The following is a 23871-nucleotide window of genomic DNA, read 5'->3' as shown; positions in this document are numbered from 1 at the left end:
TAGGGGAGCGGGTCGGTGTTGTGCAGCGGAGGTGGCAGGACGGGATGGATCCGGGAGAGCCGCATATCGGGGGGAGCAGCAGGTAGGGGGGCGGCACACTACGTGAGGGGGGCTCTCTCTGGCCACCTGTATGAGTGATGTGGGATGGTCATGCCAGAATGTGCTTCCTTCCCGAGCAGAACGTGGATGTGCATTGCCTGGCTGCTGATGTGCATTGGGGATCACTGCTAGAAGGGGTAAGATCATTGTGGATACAGGGCCATGCTGCACAGGACAACAGAATGTCTGTACCAGAGACACAGGAGGGCATGGGGAGTTCACATCATGTGCATTGTGTCGCTCTGTGATGTTGGCTGCATGTGAATGCACTGCCCATACACATTTCTGGGCATCAGAGCTGGATCTTCCACAAGGCAACTTAGGCAAGTGCCTATGACCTGGATACAGTCTAGGGGCCTGTTTGATGCTAGTCCCCACCAAAGCTTAGCAAACATCTTCTAGGTCAAGGGTGGGCCCAAATTTATTTGCTTAGGGTCCCATTTTATCTTAATCATCTCTGATAGGCATGGTCACACATCTCTGCATTATAATGGGCCACATTCTATCTAGCCGACAGTCACACAGCATACTAAATCCTAGGGATATGGAAGCACTGAATACAACAATACCAGGTTCACGGGTTGAGGGATAACCAAGACCTGCAGATATGGAAGTATTGTGTACAAGAATACCAGGTACATAGGGTAAGGGATTACAAGACACATAGGGTAAGGTAGGACAATTTACTGAGGGTATGGATGTTTTGGGAAAAAAAGAATATCAGTTACGTGGGAGAGAACCAAATGATGGAGGTATGGAGATTATCCTGCCTACAACAGTACAAGGTACACAGGACAGAGGTGGACTAAGTACTAGTATGAGTTCTGCAGATGGCAGTACCATGTACACAGAGTAAAGGAGTACCAATGTATCCATGGTATAGAGGTTATGTGAATGCTGTGTACAAGAATATCAGTTACACAGGTAGTGTGGAGTTCAAAAGGCTAGTCTTAGGTTAATATATATGCCTGCTTGAAATGGTGAGTTCTGAAGTTGCACCTAAAGTTGGTTAGTGTGAGTGATTGACAAAAAGATTGTGGGAAAGAGTTCGAGAGAAAGGGGGAAATTTGAGAGAATTATTTTCTGCGAGACTGAGAAGAGGTGACTAGGGAGGACAGGAAAATATTGTTAGTAGAGTGGGAATGGCTGGGAGAATCTAGACTGTAAGGGCTTATTTACTGTGCATTTTGTATCCGAATTTGCATATGTGATTTAGCTAATGCAGGAAGTGTTCTTTAAGTGGAGGTGGCAGGAGGTAGAGTTTGAGTTGATGTGTGGTTTGAACAAGAGAGTCAAGTATTTCACCTAGGCAGCAGGCTTGTTGGACAGGGCTTATTGGAGAGTTGTCCACATTTATTGTTATATCAGGCAGGGGAGTTAAATCGTGCGGGGAAAATAAGTGTTTCATTTTTTGTCCATTTTAAGTTTCAGAAAAAAGGAGGACATGAAGAAGGAATAAGCGTTGAGACAGTTGGGGACATGAGCTTTTAGCATGGTTAAATCAGGATCTGAGAGACAAATTTAGGTGTCATTACCTTATAGGTGATATCAAAACCCAAGCTAATAAGTTGCACAAGACCATAAGTATAGAAAGAGAAGGGTCGAGCCTTGGTGAACTCCAACAGAGAGGGGTCGCGGGGAGGAGGTGGTGCCGGTGTGGTGAAATTTTTTGCAACTTTATCAGATTTTACAACCGGTTGCACTTATTTATAGGTATAGCTATCAGAAAGTGCAACCTAACCATTGACTTTAACCTATCTGTATCAGAAAATGCAACCCAACCAAACCCTATTCTCACACAGAACCCCCCCTCTTGCTCAACTAATAACCCCCCCTGGAGGAAACAATCCCCCCTCTTGCTCAACTAATAACCCCCCCCCCCCTCGAGGGAACAGTCCCCCTCTTGCTCAACTAATAACCCCCCCTGGAGGGAACAATCCCAGTTCTAGCTCAATGGGATCTGTGGTTGCAAAAAATTACAGGCGTGTTAACAGAGAGGAGCCACGCCTACACAGTCATACACTGTCCTCTATGGCAAGTTGCAAAATATGATGGGTAGCAAAATTTTTCACTACACCGGACTTCACAACTCTGAAGATCCTATTTGAGAGATAAAGAATTTCCAGCAGAGAGCAAGACCGTGAATGCCCAGATAGAGGAGGATTTGGAGGAGCAGAAGAGGGTTAACTGTCCCCAAAGCAGAGGAGGGATCAAGAAGAATGAGGATAGAGTAGAAGCTTATAAGATTTGGTCATGGATAAGTTGTTGGTGGCTGAAAAGTGTACTGGTTAAGGGCACTGCCTTTGATATGGGAGACCAGGGTTCGGATCCTGGCTAGGTCAAGTACCTATTCAGTAAGGAGTTCAAGGCAAGACTCCCTAACACTGCAGGGTGGCCTCTTGAGCGCGTCCCGGTGGCTGCAGCTCTTGAGCGCCTTGAGTCCGACAGGAGAAAAGCGCTATACAAATGTTCAGATTATTATTATTCAGATTATTACTTTGACTAGGGCTGTTTCTGTTGAGTGACTAGGGAAGACGCTTGATCGGAGGTGCTCAGTGAGTTGGAGGTGAAGTGACATGCGAATTTGGAGTGGACAGTAGTTGGGAGAGGGCACTGTGCTGTCCGAAAAGTGTTTCTTGGATATATGTGTTACAAGGGCTTGCTTGAAACTGGATGAGAAAGTACCAGTGGAGAGGGAAATGATAAAGAGAGAGGTCATGACAGATATGCTGGAAAAGGAAGGTGAATGATAAGGGAGAGGAGAACGAGTCAAGGGGGCAGATGGTGTGTTGTGATTTAGTAATGAGAGATGATCTGGAAGATTTGAGGTCATGAGTACCAACTATGCATGGTAAGGGAGTACCAAGGGCTGGGGTTATGGAGCTTATGAAAAACCTGCACACAATATAATATACAGTGTAGGAGAGCAACACGTAGAGGGATATGAAGTGTATGTGCATACAAGAGTCCCAGGTAAACAAGGTAGAGGAGCATACAGTTCTGGTGGTATGGGATTACTACATACAAGATTAGCAGGTTATCAGGGTAGGGTATTATACAGTACTGGTGGTAGGGAAGGTATGGGAGTGCTTCATACAGGGGGACATGGGTGGTGTAGGAGTACTACGTACAAGCTTACTATATACAGTGGGTAAGCGAGTACTAAGCTCTACCCACTGGGGGGCCTGGAGTACATAGTATAGAGGGTACACATGCAGTGGGCACTGAAGGTTTAGGCATACACAGTATAGAGGGTATACGAGCAGTGGGCACTGGGGGGTCTGGAGTACACTCTATAGGGGGTACTGGATCAGTAGGCACTGAGGGTTTAGGAGTACACCGTATATGGGGTACAGAGTCAGTAGGCACTAAGGGTCTTGGAGTACACAGTATAGGGCAGGTTTTCTCAACCAGGGTTCCTTGAGTACTCTGCAGGGGTTCCTTGGCATTTCCCCCCATCGTGGGGATGTATAATGGAGCTCACTATAATAGGTGGTACTGTAACAAGAAGCACTAAATTAGGGGCTTAGGGGGCAGTATAATGAGTGGCAGTGTGCTGGGGGTAGTGAAATAAACAGCCACACATACTTTTAAAGACCATGCTTCCTGCAAAATAAATGCAGGGGTTCCTCGAGATCAAAAAATAGTTTGCAGGGGTTCCTTGAGCTCCAAAAGCTATTTGCAGGGTTCCTCCAGGGTAGAAAGGTTGAGAAAGGCTGGTATAGGGGGTACACGAGCAGTTGGCACTGAGGGTTTAGGAGTACACAGTATTGGGGACATAGAAGCACAGGAATACATGATCAGTATGGGGGATGCTGTGGAGGGGGTATGGAAGCATTGTTTGCAAGGGGTGCAAAAGCAATACACACTGTTTGCAAGGGTTGCAAGAGCAATACATACTGTACAAGAGACAGGGGCTTGGCACAGTGGTACTGGTACGGTGCCTAAAGGAGAAGGGCTTATTAATGACTCACAGGACCTCCAAGTCTACATTCAAAGATAGCAGCAGATTTCTCTATTGTCATTTTATTTCCATATTTGTGGTTGTGGCTGCCTTCTTTTTCACATTCTCTGGTCACCCTCCGGGCCTCAGACACCCCCTTATGTTCTGCCTGCCTGCCAAGCTGGGGTTTCTTCAGCCATGCAGAGTGCCTCCCCTAGGCTTTACAATATGGAATCCTCCAGGATTTCCCGGTTCAGCACTCTAGTCAGTCATTAGGTGTTGCCGCATCACTGACCCAGATCCAGAGAGCCGATAGCTGGAGGGCTCAGGTTTCTGGCAAACAAAGAGAATCCACCTCCTACCACCTGCATGCTGCTGTAATTGCACAGTTATTATTTATTAAAGCAGTTCTTGTGCTATGTGTATTGCTTAACTCTTTATTTTCACTGTTATTATAGTATCCTGGATGATGATAATTCCAGACTGCGGCAGGTTAAACTCCACAACCAGGTAAATTCATCGCTGATAATAGACGTGCTAAATGCCTTTTAGACATCCATGGTGAAGGAATATGGGGACACAGAAATGCCTATAGACATCCGCTGCAGGTGGAAGTAGTTTTGTATTGAAAAGCTTTTAAATGTCCGTGGCACATGGGTACGATAACATAGAACACTTATAGACGTCTGCCGTATCATCCTCCCAACAGGGGTACAGCGATGCTTGAACATTTGTAAACCCTTGTTATTGTGTGCGTTTTATACAGGGCTGTGGAGTCGGAGTCGTGGAGTCGGGCAATTTTGGGTGCCTGGAGTCGGGAAAAAATGCACCGACTCCGACTCCTAATGAATTTGTAACTGTAATTAAAATAGAAAATATGATAACATTTTCTATTTCTCAGATAATAGTCATTAAAAATAATGTATATATACAGTAATAGCTGTGCTTAGTCCACAAAAATGAAATAAACCAATCAAAATTAGTTACTTGTGCTGCTTCAATAAAGCAGTCCCCGTATTTTTAAGGTCAGATACACATATCTGATTGTGACTGTATATATGATGTGTACACAGGAATCTCTTATATATACTAAATAACATCTATGCTGTAAGAATAAAGCCTGATGTGTAGCTGTGTCACTAATAGAGATGGTCAACGAGATGGAAATAATTCTGCATTGATGCTGATTTATGCAAATGTATGCACTCCCTTTGCTGATGAAATCAAATAATTTGATATGTTGTTAAAATTTGGTTTGGTGACTACAAATTAAAGGGTAACTGAGATGGATGAAAAGTAAAGTTTTATACATACCTGGGGCTTCCTCCAGCCCCCTTCAGGCTAATCAGTCCCTCGCTGTCCTCCACCACCCGGATCTTCTGCTATGAGTCCTGGTAATTCAGCCAGTCAGCGCTGTCTGGCCGCATGCTGCTTCCACAGCCAGGAACATTATGCGCCTGCGCAATAGTGCTGCACAGGTGTAGTATGCTCCTGGCGGCGGAGTGTGTGCATGCGCACTACGCCCGACTGGCTCAAGTACCTGGACTAATAGCAGAAGATCCAGGTGGTGGAGGAGGACAACGAGGGACTGATTATCCTGAAGGCGGCTGGAGGAAGCCCCAGGTATGTATAAAACTTTAATTTCATCTGTCTCAGGTTTACTTTGTTACACAGTAGTACTATACTCTACATATGCACTCCCCACAGAGCTGCAGGGAATCCACTGAGAATGCTGTGCACATTGAATACAGAGGTGTTGTCTGTTTACAATCTCCTCATTCCCCTGCAGAGTACCTGCACATCATTCTTACATGTACCCACACTTACATTGCCTAGGGCCTGATAGATGTTCTTTGTTCCGGTTTGTACCTTTTACAAGTACTCTTACCAAGGACTAGTTTTAGTCTAAAAGGAATAAATATAAAAGTCTACATATCCTTCTCACTTCAGTTGTCTTGTAAAATTCCTAAGCGTTGGCAGTTAAGAGACGAATTTCATGTTGCATACTTTTAATCAACAAAATTGTAATATGCAAATTAGAGGAGTCGGAGTCGAGGAGTCGGAGGAATCCTAAACTGAGGAGTCGGAGTCGGTGGATTTTTGGACCGACTCCACAGCCCTGGTTTTATATAAATGTGGCCTAAACAGCATCTGATTTTCAAGTCCTACTGTAAAAGGAGATACAGAAAACCTATTGATATAAGTACGAAGCGGAGTGAAGATTATTCATTTGTTGTTCTGTTTTCAATACTTCTATTATATTTAAACATTTTTAATAGATACAACTTACAGATGTTATTCTTAAACTGGACCTGAACTCAGAACTTCCTTTCTGCTTTAAAAGATACACAACAGCACAATAGCCTTTAAAGAAAAACATTTATTTGTTACAGCTGATAGAAATCCTGCAATAAATCTGCAGTGTGTCTGCTTCCTGCTGTCATGGAATCAGACATAGGGTTAACATCCTGTGTTTACAAATTAGCTGTTCTGCCCAGGCGGGCGAGATTCTTGAGCTAAAACAGCTGAACTATCAAATTACACTTGTGATTAGTCACAGATAATGGGGAAATAGACAGGCTAAACTCTCTAAATACGTACAGGGTGGATTTTTCTATGTTCTCTTTCTGTCCTAAGCACGAGTTAAGCCAGTGACACCTTGTGGGATTTTTCTTTAACCACTTGATGACCCACCCTTTACCCCCCCCTTAAGGACCAGCGCTGGTTTGATTGATCTGTGCTGGGTGGGCTCTGCAGCCCCCAGCACAGATCAGGGTGCAGGCAGGGAGATCAGATTGCCCCCCTTTTCCCCCCCTATGGGGATGATGTGCTGGGGGGGTCTGATCTCTCCTGCCTGCTGTGGGTGGCGGGGGGGGCACCTCAAAGCCCCCCTCCGCGGCGAAATTCCCCCTCCCTCTCCTACCTGCTGCCTCCCCCTGGTGTTCCGGGCTGCACAGGACGCTATCCGTCCTGTGCAGCCAGTGACAGGATGTGGTCTGTCACATGGCGGCGATCCCCGGCCGCTGATTGGCCGGGGATCGCCGATCTGCCTTACGGCGCTGCTGCGCAGCAGCGCCGTACAAATGTAAACAAAGCGGATTATTTCCGCTTGTGTTTACATCTAGCCTGCGAGCCACCATCGGCGGCCTGCAGGCTATTCACGGAGCCCCCCGCCGTGATTTGACAGGAAGCAGCCGCTCGTACGAGCGGCTGCTTCCTGATTAATTAGGCTGCAGCTGGCGACGCAGTACTGCGTCGCTGGTCCTGCAGCTGCCACTTTGCCGACGCACGTTATGAGTGTGCGGTCGGCAAGTGGTTAAAGTGGACCCAAATTAAAAATGCAAGATTTCAGAAATAAAATCTATTTTCTAAATTATAATAATAAATAGCAGCCTTTTTTCAGCTGCATGATGACAAATATAAAATATTTTACATTTATTAGAGGAACCCCTCCCTTCCTTTCATATTGCCGGGACAGAATCCGGCAGACTGGTGAAGTAGGTGGTGTCCGGCAAAGGAGGAATTGCTAATGGCTGCCACCTGTATAACCCTAGTAATGAAAAGAGAAGGGTGAGAGGGATGCACTGAAATGCTCATAGGCTTGAAGGTGTGTTTATCTTTGTATGTGTCAGAGTGGCGCAAGTAAAAAAATTTCGGTTTGGGTCCGCTTTAATGTGTGTTATTTCTGAGCTTCTTCTGTCTCCTTCCAATCACTAGAGGGCACTGTTGGAGCAGAAGCAGAGGAAGAAGAGGCAGGAGATCCTAATGGTGCAGCCCAACCATGAGCCCAGACAGCGAAGACCGAAATCGAGAAAGAGCGAGGAGCAGGCTCTTCTCATGCCATGTCACACGCCTCAATCTGCCAGCTCAGATGTCATCCTGGATGGTAAGAGCTGGTGATTGAGATCACACAGAAAGCCTGATAATGTGCTGTATACACCTGGGAACATCACACCCGGAGAGGGCTTAGAAATACCAGTTGATAATATGATAACTATTCAGTGGCAAGCAGCATCAGCTAAATATGGAGACTGCCATAGACCTGGTGCTCTGACTGAAGTCTGACTGGATTAGCCACATGCTTGTTTCAGAGTTGTGGCTCAGACACTACTGATGCCAGAAAATCAACAACGCTGCCAGGCAACTGGCATTGTTTAAAAGGAAATAAATATGGCAGCCTCCATATTACTCTCACTCCAGGTTCACTTTAAAGAGAACCTACAATGAGGATAAAATAGAGACTGCCATCTTTAGTTATTACAATTTGTCACCTTCTAAATACCTCCAGAATTGTTCTCAAAGTCCCTGTACCTCTTCTCTTTCTTCATCACTACAGGAATTGATGGTCCAGCTGCCTTCCTGCATTCCGATACTCAGGATGTAGAATACAAAATCCACATTTTATCAGTGGGCGAGACTTGTCCCGATGAGGAGGAATTGGAATCCTCCAGACCTGAGTCGAGTGATGTGAGCAGTAGGCCGAGGCTTGGTGAAGGCAAGGTGTCAGTGGAGAATAGAGGTAGCTCAGAGGTCACCACTGACACTAGCAGACTCCAGCCAAGAGTCAGTGAGGTGAAACCCCTAAAGAAAGAGGTCAAATCCCGTCCTGCTGCCAGCAAGACCACAGCCAGGCCTGTTCATGAGGAGGAGGAGGGGGCCCAGGAAAACCATGAGGAATCTAGACGAGACCTGCAGGAATTGCTGCAGGAGAGAGGTCAGCGGTGACAAATAATGTCTTCGAATGTCTAAAGTGTATTATTATTATTTAGTATTTATAGAGCGATAACGTCTTCCACAGAGCTCTACAGGGTATATTGTCTTGTCACTTGACTGTCCCTCAGAGGGGCTTGCAATCTAATCTCTACCATAGTCATATGTCTATGTATGTATTGTGTAGTCTATGTATTAAAGTCTAGGGCCAGTTTATAGGGGGAAGCCAGTTAACTTAAAGTGTACCTGAGGCTGAGCCATGCATGCGCAGAGGCCCACGACTGCTCAGCAGAACGGAGGGACATAGCGGCAGAACGGAGGGGCCGAAGCGAATGGCGAGGGAGGCCACAGTGCTTGAGAAAGCCCCAGGTATGTATAAATAGGGGCTGGTGAACTATCTCAGGTTCACTTTAATTGTATGTTTTTATGATGTGAAAGGTACTGTAGAGCCTGTGGAAACCCACGCAGACACAAGGAGAACATACAAACTCTGTGTAGATAGTGCCCTGACTGGGATTCGAACCGGAAACCAGCATTGCAAGGCGAGAGTGCTAATCCCTACACCACCCTGCTGCCCCTCTGTATAAACTGTTTCCAAAATTCACTCTACTATTTTCTCTAGACTGTGTGCATGATAATAGCGCCAATTTTAAAGTGTATTCAAGACAAACTTAAAGACATGGTCATACAGCCGGTCCTGGGCAGCAGCAGTGGTCTCCAGAAGGATGGGGAAAGCCTCTGGAGAATGGTTACCATTATCTCTGTGGACAAAATACTTCACAGTGCTACATTCTCATACTGCCTTTATGTAAACAGGCCCTTTGAAATTTCCTAGTTTCTTAATATCACAATCTTTTTGCTATAAAACATTTATGAGGCATCATAAAACATTTAAAGCATAGATATGGAGAATGACAAACCTGTAGAGATGGTATACTGCTGAAAGCTAAAGTAATTGTGTCCCTGTCACAGGTTCCCATCATTAGATGGCTATAATGCTGCCATCTAGTGGACTCCTGACTGTCATACATCAGGGGTCATGTTTTGTTTCATTCTCTAACATAATTGAATTGGTATTATGAACAGGCATCTCAGACAGTCTACCTTTTGATGAAGACACAACCGATGAGGAGGAGGGAGACTCTGGAAGTACTCGGCCCGGTTCTTCAGCCAGCAAAAAGTCTCTGACCGTAAGTTCTGGGACGGACAAGCTGCTTTAGACCTCCATAGAGCATGCTGAAAAGCTGTCTACAGGGGGATACCTACAGTGAAAACCACATATCTAAATGTCGAGTAGCTCCAGAAATGGCAGAGTACAGATTCAGAAGTGAAAATCAGAGTAATGTGAACAGAAACACAAAACCAGAGCTCTGCCAATCCAAGGAAACGTAATTTATTACTACATAGGCTTTACTTTGCTTTAAGCTTAGTAATACATTTAATCAATTACTACATAAGCCTTACAGTAAGGCAGAACACAGCTGATTTTACTGAACATTTTGTGAAATGTCAGTTCACTAAGGACGTTCGTTACCGCATGGAAAGCTGAAATTACTTACTCGTGAGATAAATTGCTGACTTGGGAGCATGGCAATGGCTACAATTAACAATGGGCTGTTCGACAAAAAGTAAAATACCGCATTCATTATTTTAGACTTTTTTTCCCCCAAATTCACAAAGATTTTCACAGATGCGGTATAATTTCAGTAAATTACTGAAAAATGTTGCTTCAATACACCAAGCCCTGTTGAGTATTAAGTCAGCTAAGGTCTCTGCAGCAAGCTGTGCCGACGCTCCTGTGACAGAGAGGAAAAGGCTTTCTGCATCACTGTAACCACTTAAGTACCAGCGGTCTCTGCCCCCTTCAGGACCAGAGGCCGCTGGTACAATACCGACGCATACCCACCACAACCGACGCACGCCGGGATCCTCCTGACATAGACTCTGCCGTCCCTATGATGGCAGAGTCACGTGAGCCTATCAGGAGCCACTTTGATTGGCTCCTGACCGTGTCTATAAATGTAAGCCAATGGGAGCGGCTTACTTTGATAGACACGCCCTGGAGCCAATGAAATCGGCTCCTGACCAGCTCACATGGCTCTGCCGTCATAGAGACAAGCAAGCAGAGCCAGTGAGCTGCGGTGAGAGGCGTCGTGTTTGAGCGGCGTGATCGGCAGGGAGTGACGGAAACGGCGGATGCGCGCTGCGGGCGGTGATTGAAATCTACGCCCTGCCAGCCAGGAGCCTACCAAAAGAGGGCATAGATTTCAATCACCGCGGGCCTTAAGTAGTTAAATGTGCTTACATGCCACTATTCTCTGTATCCCTATATGGATCTGCTCATTTATAGTGATGCAGAAAAGCCTCTTTGGAGTGTCTCTTTCTCCAGCTCGGTCGTTCTGAAGTCCGACCTACAAGTGTATCGGATCAAATAGGGTGAAAAGAAGGAGGGGGGAGGCTCTTGCTATTGGCTCTCTGCTGTCTTTCAGTGCTATCGCATGCCATTTGCTAGCATATGACAGATCAGAGTTGGAGGTAAATCCCGAACATCTCTCCTGGCTTTTGTGAATTGACATTATGCTGACATGGGTTGAGGTACTTACTGTGCAAGTCGGCAATTTACCTCACTGGTTGTTAAATTTCAGCTTGCTATGCGGTAACAGCATTAGTGAATTGACATTTGCTGTAATGCTTTGTGAATTGTTGCTCAGATGTAAAAATTATGCGGGAAAACAAAGTGAGATGTCACCTCATCTCTAGCTTTGAGTTGGGGTAGCTAACTAACAGCCATTCGGAAGTTTATAGAAAAGAAACAGAGCAAAGAAAAGGTGAAAACTAATTAAACCATTCAGGGAAGTAAAAAAGTTAATCATAAACACATATTTCCCTAATTTTACATTATTATTATTATGTAGTACCATAATTAAATATGGTTAATAAGATACTAATGGTTTTGAGCTGATGCATGCATGCAAGTTGGAAAATTAAGAATCCTGAGGGTCCGAAGGGTGTACAGCTGCCTCCCAAGATCTGGTGTACCGGATCATTAGCGTTCCTGACACAGAGCGCTCAATTATTGCATTGTTTTTACCACTTCCCCCGCCCGCACTAAACTGCTCTGTCGTGTGCCGTCACTTGACCCCTCTGCCCCCCTGCACGCATCACTAGCCTGGAGGCTAGGGACACATCTATACAGTGTTGGCTCTGCTCTGCTGCACTATAGATCGCGTACCGGTCTCTGATGGGCGACAGAATTCCCCCACATGTACGGAGCTTTACATGTCTGTGATCTATTATCTGCACGTCAGACACAGACAGTCACACAAAGAATGGATTAGAGCAGTTAGGCTGATATGATGATAACGGACATAAATATGTGAGGCACTCAGGCTGTGTTCCCACTTAACTGTGGCATCACGTGCGGCCAGCGGGAGCGAGAGTATAATGTCCACACTGATGGTCCGGAAGTGATGCAGCTGGAGCCTGGGGCAGGTGCGTACCCCTATAGGCTATGTGGTGTAATGCATCCAACTGGCCCGGATTATCCCTGACTGCACAGGAGTGCAGTCCCCTTACTGCAATGGATCCCACGAATCTGTTGCAGCGTGGCAAGTGTGAACGGCTCCTATTGATAACATAGGAGAGCCATTCACTCTCCAATTAGCAATGAATTGAGAACGGACTAAAAAAGTCTGTTCTTCAATCTAGTGGGAACTGAGCCTCAGTGATGAGGAGGTCAGAGAGCGAGTGGGGAATGCTGGCAGTAGCCACAGCCCTGCTGTATTCAGTGCACAGATTGCGCGTAGGGAAATAAAAGTTAGCCAGGGGTCCTCAGATCACTTCAGGGGGCCAAAATCAGTAGTTGGTTTATAAATACATTATTGAACAGGAAGCGGTTTTGGACTCAGCTTACATACCGTATGTCATACATTGACTTATCTTTTAGTAAGTTTATTTTGAGAGCCATTCAGTTATTCTATATTAAAGTTTGTTGAAAATAGTCCTCGTGGCATAACTGAGTAACCACTGCTCTGTTCTTTGCAGGAATCTGCGTCTGCAGAGACCATACCTATTGCTGCTCAAAGTGACGTAGGAGAAGTGGGTGACTTGAAAGAATTTGCCTTGCAGCCGGCCCCCCGAGGTGTCACTGTACGGTGCCGCATTAGCCGTGACAAGAAGGGGATGGACCGCGGACTGTTCCCTACCTACTATATGCACCTGGAGAAAGACGACAACCGCAAGGTGAGGCTGCTGAGGCCTGTGCTTCCGGGTGGGCGGGGCACAATCCCTGCATCCTGCTTACTCGGACTTCTCTTTCAGATTTTCCTTCTGGCTGGAAGAAAGCGGAAAAAAAGCAAAACATCCAATTATCTGATTTCCATTGACCCCACAGACCTGTCCCGGGAAGGGGAATGTTTCATTGGCAAACTCCGGTATGCAGACATATTTCACATTGCACTGTTCTCTTTTATCTCTCAATGGTCAATAAATAGGCTATTGAATTTGCCAAAATGTATATTTAAGGCATTAGCATACCTTTTCATAAAGAACCACTATCGTAGAAGGTTGTAAAATTTAAAATACATGCATAAAAAATGTAATTAAACAGAAAATTAAACATCAGGTATGCAAGTGACAGTTTGTCTCCTGTTGCTACTGTCAGACTATAGCATAACCCTCACTGATGAGGAACTACAGCCGTAAAACTCTTTTGTGGTAGAGAACAGCTTCTGAGTGAGGGGATAGATGAAAGAGGTCAGTAGTTCATATATTTTAGCTTCTGGGACACTGAGAGCGGACCTGAACTCAGAACTTCCTCTCTGCTCTACGCAACAGTAGAATAACCTTTAAAGAAAAGCGTTTCCTTGTTACAACTGATAGAAATCCTGCAATAAATCTGCAGTGTGTCACTTTCTGCTTTCGTGGAAGCAGACATATTGTTAACATCCTGTCTTTACCAATTTAGCTGCTCTGCCGTGACAGTCAGCTGATACAGCTAAGGGATCAAATTACAACTTGTGCTTTAGTCACAGATGAGGGGAATTAACAGGCTAAACTCTCTAAATACATACAGGGTGCATTTCTCTATGTTTTCCTTCTGTCCTGTGCAAGAGTTCAGGTCCAAGACTGTATCAGTCATATGATGCCTACCCTGGCGCAGCAGTAACATAATACGTTCTGTTGAGCACATTCTCAACAGACACACCTAATGTGTAAACATACTTTAATTTTAGATGAGACACACCTTTAACATTGCAGGATTATAAAAAAAAAGTCATAATTAGGAGTAGGAGATAGAAATGTGAAAAGCAAATCTATTCATTTATAAATATATTCAGGTAACTGGGCTGCCCTTGGCTCCGCCTCCACATGCTGAGTGTGCCTATGGAGCATGCCAGGGTGATCCTCTCCTCACCCCAGCTCCCAGGACTCCAGTCTTCTTCCATCAGCTGCGTCCTGCTGCAGTATCCTCTGCACCTGTACATCTCTGGTCTAGATTTGTCCTCATCAGCGAATGGCTGCCTGAGGTCTATATTCTGGGTTGTTGTTGTAATGATCTATTTACTTTCTTGTTAGATCCAACCTGATGGGGACCAAGTTTACTATATATGACGATGGTGAGAGCCCCGGTAAGGGCAAGGCTGCTGGAGCGATGGACACTAACAAAATGAGGCAGGAGCTGGCGGCTGTTTGTTATGTAAGAGGCTCCTCCTACTCTTCTCTCCTGAACCCCCATACTCTTATTCATAGTCAAAGGACCGCTATCACCAAAAATTGTAACATTTAAAATACATACATATAAAATGTACATTTCTCCTAGAGTTAAATGCACAGTACATTATTTGTTTCCTATAATGCTGTCCCTGACAAATCTGTCATATATTGGACTAGCCCATCTCCTCATGGGGGATTCTCTGTACCTCCTTTTATTTTTACAAAACCACCCCCTGCAAAGCCAGCTTTCCTACTTGTGAGATGGACTAGTCTCCTGCCTTCCGTAAGTGACAGGAAGTTGGAAAAAAGTAATAAACTAGTGCATTTTACTCAGGGAGAGATGTATGTTTATATGTATGTATTTACATTTTTTGTGCAATAGTTGTCCTATAATCAGTGCTCCCTGACCCTTTTATATATATGTTTTTGTGTGCAAGATTTTGCATTTTGATTTTTTTTTCCATCTAATTAAACTTCAAAATCACATGCAAATGTTAACAGAAATTTTCTGTGTTTCCATTGACTTGCATTGAAGCTCGACTCGCACATTGCACACAAAATTAACCACTTGAGGACTCAGCCTTTACCCCCCCCCTCCCCCCCCCCCCTTCTTAAGGACCAGCGCTGTTTTTTATGATCTGTGCTGGGTGGGCTCTGCAGCCCCCAGCACAGATCAGGTTGCAGGCAGAGCGATCAGATTACCAACCTTTTTTCCCCCCTATGGGGATGATGTGCAGGGGGGGGTCTGATCGCTCCTGCCTGCCTGGGTGTTGCGGGGGGGCACCTCAAAGCCCCCCTCCGCTGCGAAATCCCCCCCCCCCCTCTCTTCCCTCTCACCCCTGGTGATCGGGGCTGCACAGGACGCTATCTGTCCTGTGCAGCCTGTGACAGGCTGTCCTCTGTCACATGGCGGCGATCCCCGGCCGCTGATTGGCCGGGGATCGCCGATCTGCCTTACGGCGCTGCTGCAGCAGCAGCGCCGTTCAATGTAAACAAAGGAGACAAACGTCTCCTGCTGATCGCGGCTCGCAGACTATTCACGGAGACCCGCTTCGTGATCTAACAGGAAACGGCCGCTCGCGCGAGTGGCCTTTCCTGATTAATTAGGGAGGCACCTGGCGACGTAGATGTGCGTCGCTGGTCCTCCAGCTACCACTTTGCCGCCACACGGTATGAGTGTGCGGGCGGCAAGTGGTTAAGCAGACTTATGATCCAAATATAAACCGCAGAGAAATTATGTAAGCATGCACAAATGCTAATAAAACGTTGTGCCATTGAAATACATGACCTATGTAGCAATCGCTTTTTTTGAAAAATTGCATGTGAACTCTCCCTTGTTCTTTTTCTTCTGTTTTTTTCCTCCTCTTTTTTTTTCTGTCCCTTCCTACCTGCCTCTCCCTCTTCTCTCTTTATTGCTTATTCTTATCATTTCATCCCTTAGGAGACCAATGTTTTGGGCTTTAAAGGACCCCGGAAGATGTCTGTGTTAATCCCTGGAATGAATATTAATCATGAACGGGTTCCTTTCCAGCCAGTAAATGTAAGTTTCCCATTTTTTTTAATGGTCCTTTTATTGTGCAGTAGCTGTACACCCCACTGACCCCTGTACAATGCACCGACCCCGGTGCACTGTACACCCCACTGACCCCTGTACAATGCACCGACCCCGGTGCACTGTACACCCCACTGACCCCTGTAAATGCACCGACCCCCATGCACTGTACACCCCACTGACCCCCTACACTGTGCTCCCCACTGACCATACAATGCACTGACCAAACACTGTATACACCACTGACCCCAATGCTCTGTTCACTCCACTGACCATACAATGCACTGACCCCCATGCACTGTACACCCCAATGACCCCCGTACAATGCACTGACCCCATATACTGTGATCTGCACTCAGCAGCTTTTCATCTCTATTACTAAATTAAGGTTGGAAGTATGCACGGACGCACAGCTGCGCATGCACACTACAACCTCCGCAGTAAGCTGCCGCCCAAACTAAGCCACCGCCCTATAAGTGCACAGGCGCACCGGAAAGGCATCATAGGTTAGACGTACAAGGGGGGACGGGAATGGGTACATCGCACGGGGAGGGTGGCATCTGAGATTCACGCATCGGAGGATGGATGCTCTGGGAAGGGGGGGGGGGGGGGGGGGCATTGGAACTTTATGATTCTTTCAAGAATCAGGGGTTTCCTGGTTTATACCGACAGGAGCAGCATAGCACAGATAGCCATATTCATACTAATTCCTTCTCTGCTGCACACAGAGATACAGCTGCTCCCCTTTATTTTCCAGCTGTTTGCCATGTAATGGGTCACTGGCACAGGGCATTGTGAGCGCACAGCTAGATTTGCACATCTCTAGTGCCACATTCTGAAGCACATGGGGGGGGGGGGGGGGGGGGAGTGTCCTCCAGAGTCCGCAGTGATGTCACAGTGATGTTTGTTGTCCTTCTTAGGAATCAGAGAGTCTTCTGTCCCGGTGGCAGAGCAAACGCAATGAAAACATAATCGAGCTGCACAACAAGGCTCCGGTGTGGAATGATGACACTCAGTCCTATGTGCTGAACTTCCACGGCCGCGTCACTCACGCCTCCGTCAAGAACTTCCAGATTGTACATGACAATGACCGTAAGTCCTTTGTACACCAGCTGCCGTATGTGTCTTCCTCCTTTATCTCTGGCTTTTCCTCCCCCCCCTCTACAGTCTCAGGCCTGGTTCACACTACAAGAGCTTTTTCTAAGCGCTTGTGATTTTAAAAGTTCTTGCGAATGTAAATGCTGTGGCTGTGTTGTCACTTGAGCAAAGTGACTTTATAAACATCACCCATAGCATCACAGCACTAGCGATTTAAAGAACCAGTGACACCCATGCTAACCTAGAAATTTAAAACACATAAAGTACAGACCAAAAGTTTGGACACACCTTCTCATTCAAAGAGTTTTCTTTATTTTCATGACTATGAACATTGTAGATTCACACTGAAGGCATCCAAACTAGGAATTAACACATGTGAAAGTATAGTACATAACCAAAAAGTGTGTAACAACTGAAAATGTGTCATATTCTAGGTTCTTCAAAGTAGCCACCTTTTGCTTTGATTACTGCTTTCTCTGATTACTGGCATTCTCTGGATGAGCTTCAAGAGGTAGTCACCTGAAATGGTCTTCCAACAGTCTTCAAGGAGTTCCCAAAGATGCTTAGCACTGGTTGGCCCTTTTGCCTTCACTCTGCGGTCCAGCTCACCCTAAACCATACACCCCATCACTCTTCTTCCTGGTCAAATAGCCCTTACACAGCCTGGATGTGTGTTTGGGTCATTGTCCTGTTGAAAAATAAAATGATGGTCCAACTAAACGCAAACCGGATGGAATAGCATGCCGCTGCAAGATGCTGTGGTAGCCATGCTGGTTCAGTATGCCTTCAGTTTTGAATAAATCCCCAACAGTGTCACCAGCAAAGCACCCCCACACCATCACACCTCCTCCTCCATGCTTCACGGTGGGAACCAGGCATGTAGAGACCATCCGTTCACCTTTTCTGCGTCGCACAAAGACACGGTGGTTGGAACCAAAAATCTCAAATGTGGAGTCATCAGACCAAAGCACAGATTTCCACTGGTCTAATGTCCATTCCTTGTGTCCTTTAGCCCAAACAAGTCTCTTCAGCTTGTTGCCTGTCCTTAGCAGTGGTTTCCTAGCAGATATTCTACCATGAAGGCTTGATTCACACAGTCTCCTCTTAAAAGTTGTTCTAGAGATGTGTCTGCTGCTAGAACTCTGTGTGGCATTGACCTGGTCTCTAATCTGAGCTGCTATTAACCTGCGATTTCTGAGGCTGGTGACTCGGATGAACTTATTCTCTGCAGCAGAAGTGACTCTTGGTCTTCCTTTCCTGGAGCGGTCCGCATGTGAGCCAGTTTCTTTGTAGCGTTTGATGGCTTTTGAGACTGCATTTGGGGACACTTTCAAAGTTTTCTAAATTTTTCGGACTGACTGACCTTAATTTCTTAAAGAGAACCCGAGGCGCGGTTCTTACAACGCAATCCCCATACAGAGGCTGGGTCTGCCTATAGAGCCCAGTCTCTGTTGCTATTTAGCTTCCTCCAAAGCCCCCCCTGCGCGCTGTGAGACCCCATAAAACACAGCCGCGCTGTCAACACGCAGCGTGTCGCAGCGGGCTGCGTTTTTCTCTCTGTCAGTCTCCGCTCTCCCCCGCCTCCTGAATTGCTCCGGTCCCCACCCCATCCCTCGCCGCTGATTGGAGGGAAGGGACGCGGGCAGAGACCGGAGCGATGCAGGAGGCGGGGGAGAGCGGAGACTGACATTAGAGAGGTAAACGATTTATGGGGTCTCACAGCGCGCAGGGGGGGGGGGGGGGGTTGGAGGAAGATAAATAGCAACAGAGGCTGGGCTCTATAGGCAGACCCAGCCTCTGTATGGGGATTGCGTTGTAAGAACCCCGCCTCGGGTTCTCTTTAAAGTAATGATGGCCACTCGTTTTGCTTTATTTAGCTGCTTTTTTCTTGCCATAATACAAATTCTAACAGTCTATTCAGTAGGACTATCAGCTGTGTATCCACCTGACTTCTCCACAACGCAACTGATGGTCCCAACCCCATTTAGAAGGCAAGAAATCCCACTTATTAAACCTGACAGGGCATACCTGTGAAGTGAAAACCATTTCAGGTGACTACCTCTTGAAGCTCATCAAGAGAATGCCAACAGTGTGCAAAGCAGTAATCAAAGCAAAAGGTGGCTACTTTGAAGAACCTAGAATATGACATGACAGTTGTTTTACACTTTTTGTTATGTACTATACTTCCACATGTGTTAATTCATAGTTTGAATGCCTTCAGTGTGAATCTACAATGTTCATAGTCATGAAAATAAAGAAAACTCTTTGAATGAGAAGGTGTGTCCAAACTTTTGGTCTGTACTGTATATAAGTAGATAAATACTAGTTCTACTTACATAACAGATGTATTGCACTGTATGCGTTATGATTCTTGTGAATTTGAGGCTGGTTTCACACCAGGATGTTGCGTTTTAGGGGTCGTTATGGTCGCACGACGTGCCCCTAACGCAACGCCTGGTGCTCTCTAAGGTGGACGTCAGAGTGAGCCGCGTTGTGCAGCTCACTCTGGCGTCCGTGATGCGCACTCTTGGACGCATGTGGCATCACGTGGTCCCGCCCGGCCAATCGCCGCACAGAGCGGCCGCTCCAGGAAGTAAACACTGCACGTCACTGAATGCAGTGAATATTAATTAGCCATGTGCTTGGCCGCTCTCCGCTCCTCCCCAACATTACTGTGCATGTCCAAGCAGTCTAACGCGGCTCTGCCGCTTACAAAGTACTGCATGCAGTACAGTGTAATGGCGCAGCGTTACTGTGTAACGCAACGTGGGCAGTGTGAACAGCCCATTGATTTTTCATTGCTGTGCGGTGGGGTGCGTTACAGGCTGCTCTAACATGCGCCTGTAACGTCCCACTGTGAAACCAGCCTTATAAAGGGAAAGCAAATAATCCTATTCTAGGCAGTTTCCATCTTGGTTACCGTTAACCTCCTGACATCATTTCCTCCCTCACTCTTTTTTTTTTCTCTTGATAATTGTGTATTCGTTACCCGCCCTCCTCCCAGAGTCTTCTGATACTCCCACTGAGGTTTATACTAGGAAGTGCACTGTCTTATGTCATTAGAAGGAAGGGGAAATAAAGGGAAGAGGAGGAATATATTATCGAAAAAAAAAGACCCCCAGCATGCAACTGTTTGGCAATGGCAATTAAAGGGCCAGTGCTCCTAAGGTATGTGATTAACAGCAGAATAGTTTTATATGCAGGATTAGCATCTTTGTCACTTAAAACACTCAGACCAGTTTCTGTTGAAATTGGATTTTTATGGTGACAATCCCGCTTTAAAAAGCTCTTGCAGTGTGAACCAGGCCTAATCCTCCTCCACAAGGTTGACCTGAAGAACTGTCTGGAAGACTGTTAAACGTAAAGAGGAACTTTACCGAAAGTTAGCAGTAGGGAGAAAAAAAATAAATTAATACATTGCAAAGTGAGAAGTTCCTCTTCTAAATCCAGAAAAAAAGAAGGAAAATCTTTTGTTGTCACCATTATCAAAGGTCTTGTATTTCTCTTTTAAAGTTTTAAGTAATGCTTTCATCATTGTCTCCACTGTTTACTGCCCTAACCTTCCACACTCCTGACTGCGGTTGTGTATTGCTGGCTTTATGTAAGTTTGTCTCTGCGTCTGACCTTGGCCTCATCTGTTCCCCTCTAGCCGAGTACATCGTCATGCAGTTTGGCCGGGTGGCAGAGGATCTCTTCACCCTGGATTACAGCTACCCCATGTGTGCTCTGCAGGCCTTCGCAGTGGCCCTCTCCAGCTTTGACAGCAAGCTTGCATGTGAGTGAACAGGAAGCATCTCCGCCCTTCATCTACGCACATTTATGAAGGTGGCGCCTTTCTCTTGGATATCATCCTCAACGCTCAGGACAAGGTGGAGCCTCATTCAGGAGAAATGCGTGTGTCCGTCTTTACCTCTAAAGTACTGACCTGCGCCTGTAGTGCACAAATGCCATTGTGTCTTTAACATCCAATATGCAACAAGGCAGGTGGGACAACCTCTCTGCTGCTTTCTCTAGATTAACAGTCGCAGTTTGTGATGTCCATAAACAGACACTACTGGTGAGGTGCAGCTACCACAAGGTGTTTTATACTGCACATCTTTTCCTGTGGTCTCTGGCAGTCCACCAGCCCTGGGTGCACCATATGGTGGTTCTGATGCAACATCCACAACTTTTCAGTCGCTTAAAGCCCCAATCCTGGCACAGTTTGTTTATATCATTTGATAGAACACTATTTTTGCTTTCTTTTGCTAAATGAAAAAAAACTTCTGCACCAATTCATTAATCATCATGGCCACCTCAGCAACCTCCTGCTGCCTGTTCATTTCATCTTAGTCTGAAGCAACACCTTCCTACTAGGGACTGAGCCATGATAGGCCGTCAGCAGAGAGGTGTGGCTTCAGCTGATGAAGCAATAACTCTTCCCCCTGCATGCCTATGGGATTAAAAGGAAGAGACTGATTTAGGCCTCTTCCACACAGGCAGTGGACAGAGATACATCCAGTGCTTGTGAGCTGCTCCCATGGATCTGGTTGCAGGCACTTGCAGTGTAAGTGTCAGGCAAAGGTAGTGAGGGGTCCCCTCCACATACACACCTGAGTGGGCTGCAGTCACCTCCTAGATGTTACATGTAATGGTTTTCTGTTACACAGTTAGGTCATTCTAGGAATTGCCGGCAATTCTAAAAATCACTGCCAATGAAAGTGGTTGGAGGTGAGCCAACTGAAGTAATTGCGATTTGGCTAAATTTGCGATTTGGCTTTGCCTAATTTGCCACCATTTTGCTAGCGATCATGATTTAATGTTAAGTATAGGATTGCAGCAAAATCACTTTTCAAACTCTATACATAGCGATTTTACAGCTCTTGTATGACCCAGAAACCACCAAACTGCTACCCAAAATCCCTTGCAGAACTTTAAATTGTTAATTGCAATGGCTTTTTCAATTGGCAGCAATAAAATAAAACTGCTACAAAAAAGGCAGGGAATTGCTGCTGAAAACGCTCTACAAAACACTAGCAAAAACGTTGAGCGACAGTGATCAGCTATCTGTAGTACGTCCCAGCAGGCCTCAGGGCTGGGATCCACAAGAAAACACTAATTGCTGAGCGCTTTTGGTAGTGATTTTTTTGTGATTACTGCATTTTTCAGAGTGTTTTCTGGTGTTTCTTAAGCGATTAGAAATGTAAAGCAAGCAGTTTCTATAGTTGAAGACAGATATAGCCGCACTGGATCAGACAAACGGTACTTTTATTGTGGTTCATGGGTACAGACAACGTGGTATGCAGTGAGGGGTAGGAGGAGCCTGATAGCTGTTTTACGGTTACACACTTTTTCAGAGGCTAAAGTGCAGCTTCTGAAGAGCTGTCAGGGTCCTCTTATCCCTCCCACTTTATACCACAATATTGTCTGTACCCCGAACCACAATATAGGTACCCGTCTGTCTGATCCAGTGCCACTATATCTGTCTTTACCTATATGGATGTCCTTTCTGGTGTGCACATTTTGAGTAGCAATGACTCGGGGCCACACTGCCAGCTGACATCTAGTACCGGTCTCTCCCCTACTGCCCTGTACAATTTGTACAGTGATTGCAATTTCCATAGTGATTTGGGATTTCCACAGATTTGGCAGTAAAGGACCACAAAATTGTTCTGTATGGTGGTTGAAAAGCGACTTTGCAGCGATCCTATATACAAGTGCAAATGCTGCAGCGATTGGGATTTTGGAAAATTGCAGTCGCTACTGTGGCATGCCCTCCATTGACTTTCATTAATTTAGCACTAGGTGATTCCAAAATGCTGCTCTCTAGTGGTCCCTCGGCCTAACTGCACCTTGTACTAGCCAGCGATGTGTGGTTACTAATGCTGCCATTTGGTTGCATGGCATCTGGGTGCTGCACGAATCTCGGCCGATAGGAAGCAGAACCACAAACGCAAATGTGCAGTTCAGCCGCCCATGTGAAAGAGGCCTGAGTGAGCTGGCAGCTGGTGGTTCCTGAGGAGCTTGGGAAACGAGAATTAGTGCAGCAACTATTTTTATGAAAACTGGTTTTATGCATATTTATGTTAAAATCATGTTCTGCTAATAACATAAAAATGGGCCTGACCAGGCTGAGTACACAAAAGTCCAACTAATATCAGTCAGGATCACATCCAATAATAGAAGCTGCTTTTTTATCCCCTTTCACATCCAGCCATTCTACAATATAAGCCTGTCATGGGGTTGGATGTGGCAGGAAGGGATGGGCGGAGCTTCAAGTCAGGCCTCTATCCTGTGTGGGCCAGAGACTGCTGGATCACAGTAAGGTATCTGGAGGAAAGCCGAGGGACTTGTGACACCGTTTGGTAGCTGTACTTAAAGGACAAATGAAGTGAGAGGGATATGAAGGCTGCCATATTTATTTCCTTTTAAGCAATACCAGTTACCTGGCAGCCCCACTGATCCTCTGCCTCTAATACTTTTAACCATAGGCCCTGAACAAGCATATGCAGATCAGGTGTATCTGACATTATTAGCTGCATGCTGGTTTCTGGTGTTATTCAGACACAATTGCAGACAAATAGATAAGCAGGGCTGCCAGGCAACTGGTATTGTTTAAAAGGTAATAAATATGGCAGTCTCCATATCCTTCTCACTTCAGTTGTCCTTTAAAGGACACGTAAACTGAGAATGATATGGAGGCTGTCATATTAATTTCCTTGTAAACTATACCAGTTGCCTGGCTGCCATGCTGATCATCTGCCTCTAATACTTT

The 23871-nt window shown here is 45.9% G+C and overlaps 1 protein-coding gene and 1 long non-coding RNA gene across 2 annotated transcripts in view; one reads left to right on the top strand and one right to left on the bottom strand.

The window, feature by feature from the left end:
* On the top strand, positions 1-21062 carry LOC137564168 (tubby-related protein 3-like). Its single transcript, XM_068277645.1, has 11 exons — positions 1-82; positions 4501-4552; positions 7760-7928; positions 8379-8756; positions 9839-9942; positions 12797-12994; positions 13073-13185; positions 14330-14450; positions 15909-16007; positions 16940-17111; positions 20767-21062. The coding sequence occupies exons 1-11, from the start codon at positions 45-47 to the stop codon at positions 20898-20900; spliced, it is 1578 nt and encodes a 525-aa protein (XP_068133746.1). The 5' UTR covers positions 1-44; the 3' UTR covers positions 20901-21062.
* The window catches only part of LOC137564169 (uncharacterized), a 37034-nt gene continuing 26120 nt past the window's right edge, over positions 12958-23871 (bottom strand). Inside the window, exon 3 of the long non-coding RNA XR_011030542.1 lies at positions 12958-13085. This is a non-coding gene — a long non-coding RNA (uncharacterized lncRNA). The remainder of the gene's footprint in view (positions 13086-23871) is intronic.

The sequence above is a fragment of the Hyperolius riggenbachi genome, chromosome 3 (assembly GCF_040937935.1).
Source record: "Hyperolius riggenbachi isolate aHypRig1 chromosome 3, aHypRig1.pri, whole genome shotgun sequence".
NCBI lineage: Eukaryota > Metazoa > Chordata > Amphibia > Anura > Hyperoliidae > Hyperolius > Hyperolius riggenbachi.
Note: the sequence above shows the minus strand (reverse complement) of the source record. Positions and strands in the feature narration are given on the sequence as shown.

Excerpts from the sequence above, each read along its gene's own strand:
- LOC137564168 (XM_068277645.1), top strand. The coding sequence starts at position 45 with ATGGATCCGGGAGAGCCGCATATCGGGGGGAGCAGCAG. Across the intron at positions 83-4,500 it reads CATATCGGGGGGAGCAGCAG|TATCCTGGATGATGATAATT; the intron begins GTAGGGGGGCGG and ends CTGTTATTATAG. Across the intron at positions 7,929-8,378 it reads CTCAGATGTCATCCTGGATG|GAATTGATGGTCCAGCTGCC; the intron begins GTAAGAGCTGGT and ends TCATCACTACAG.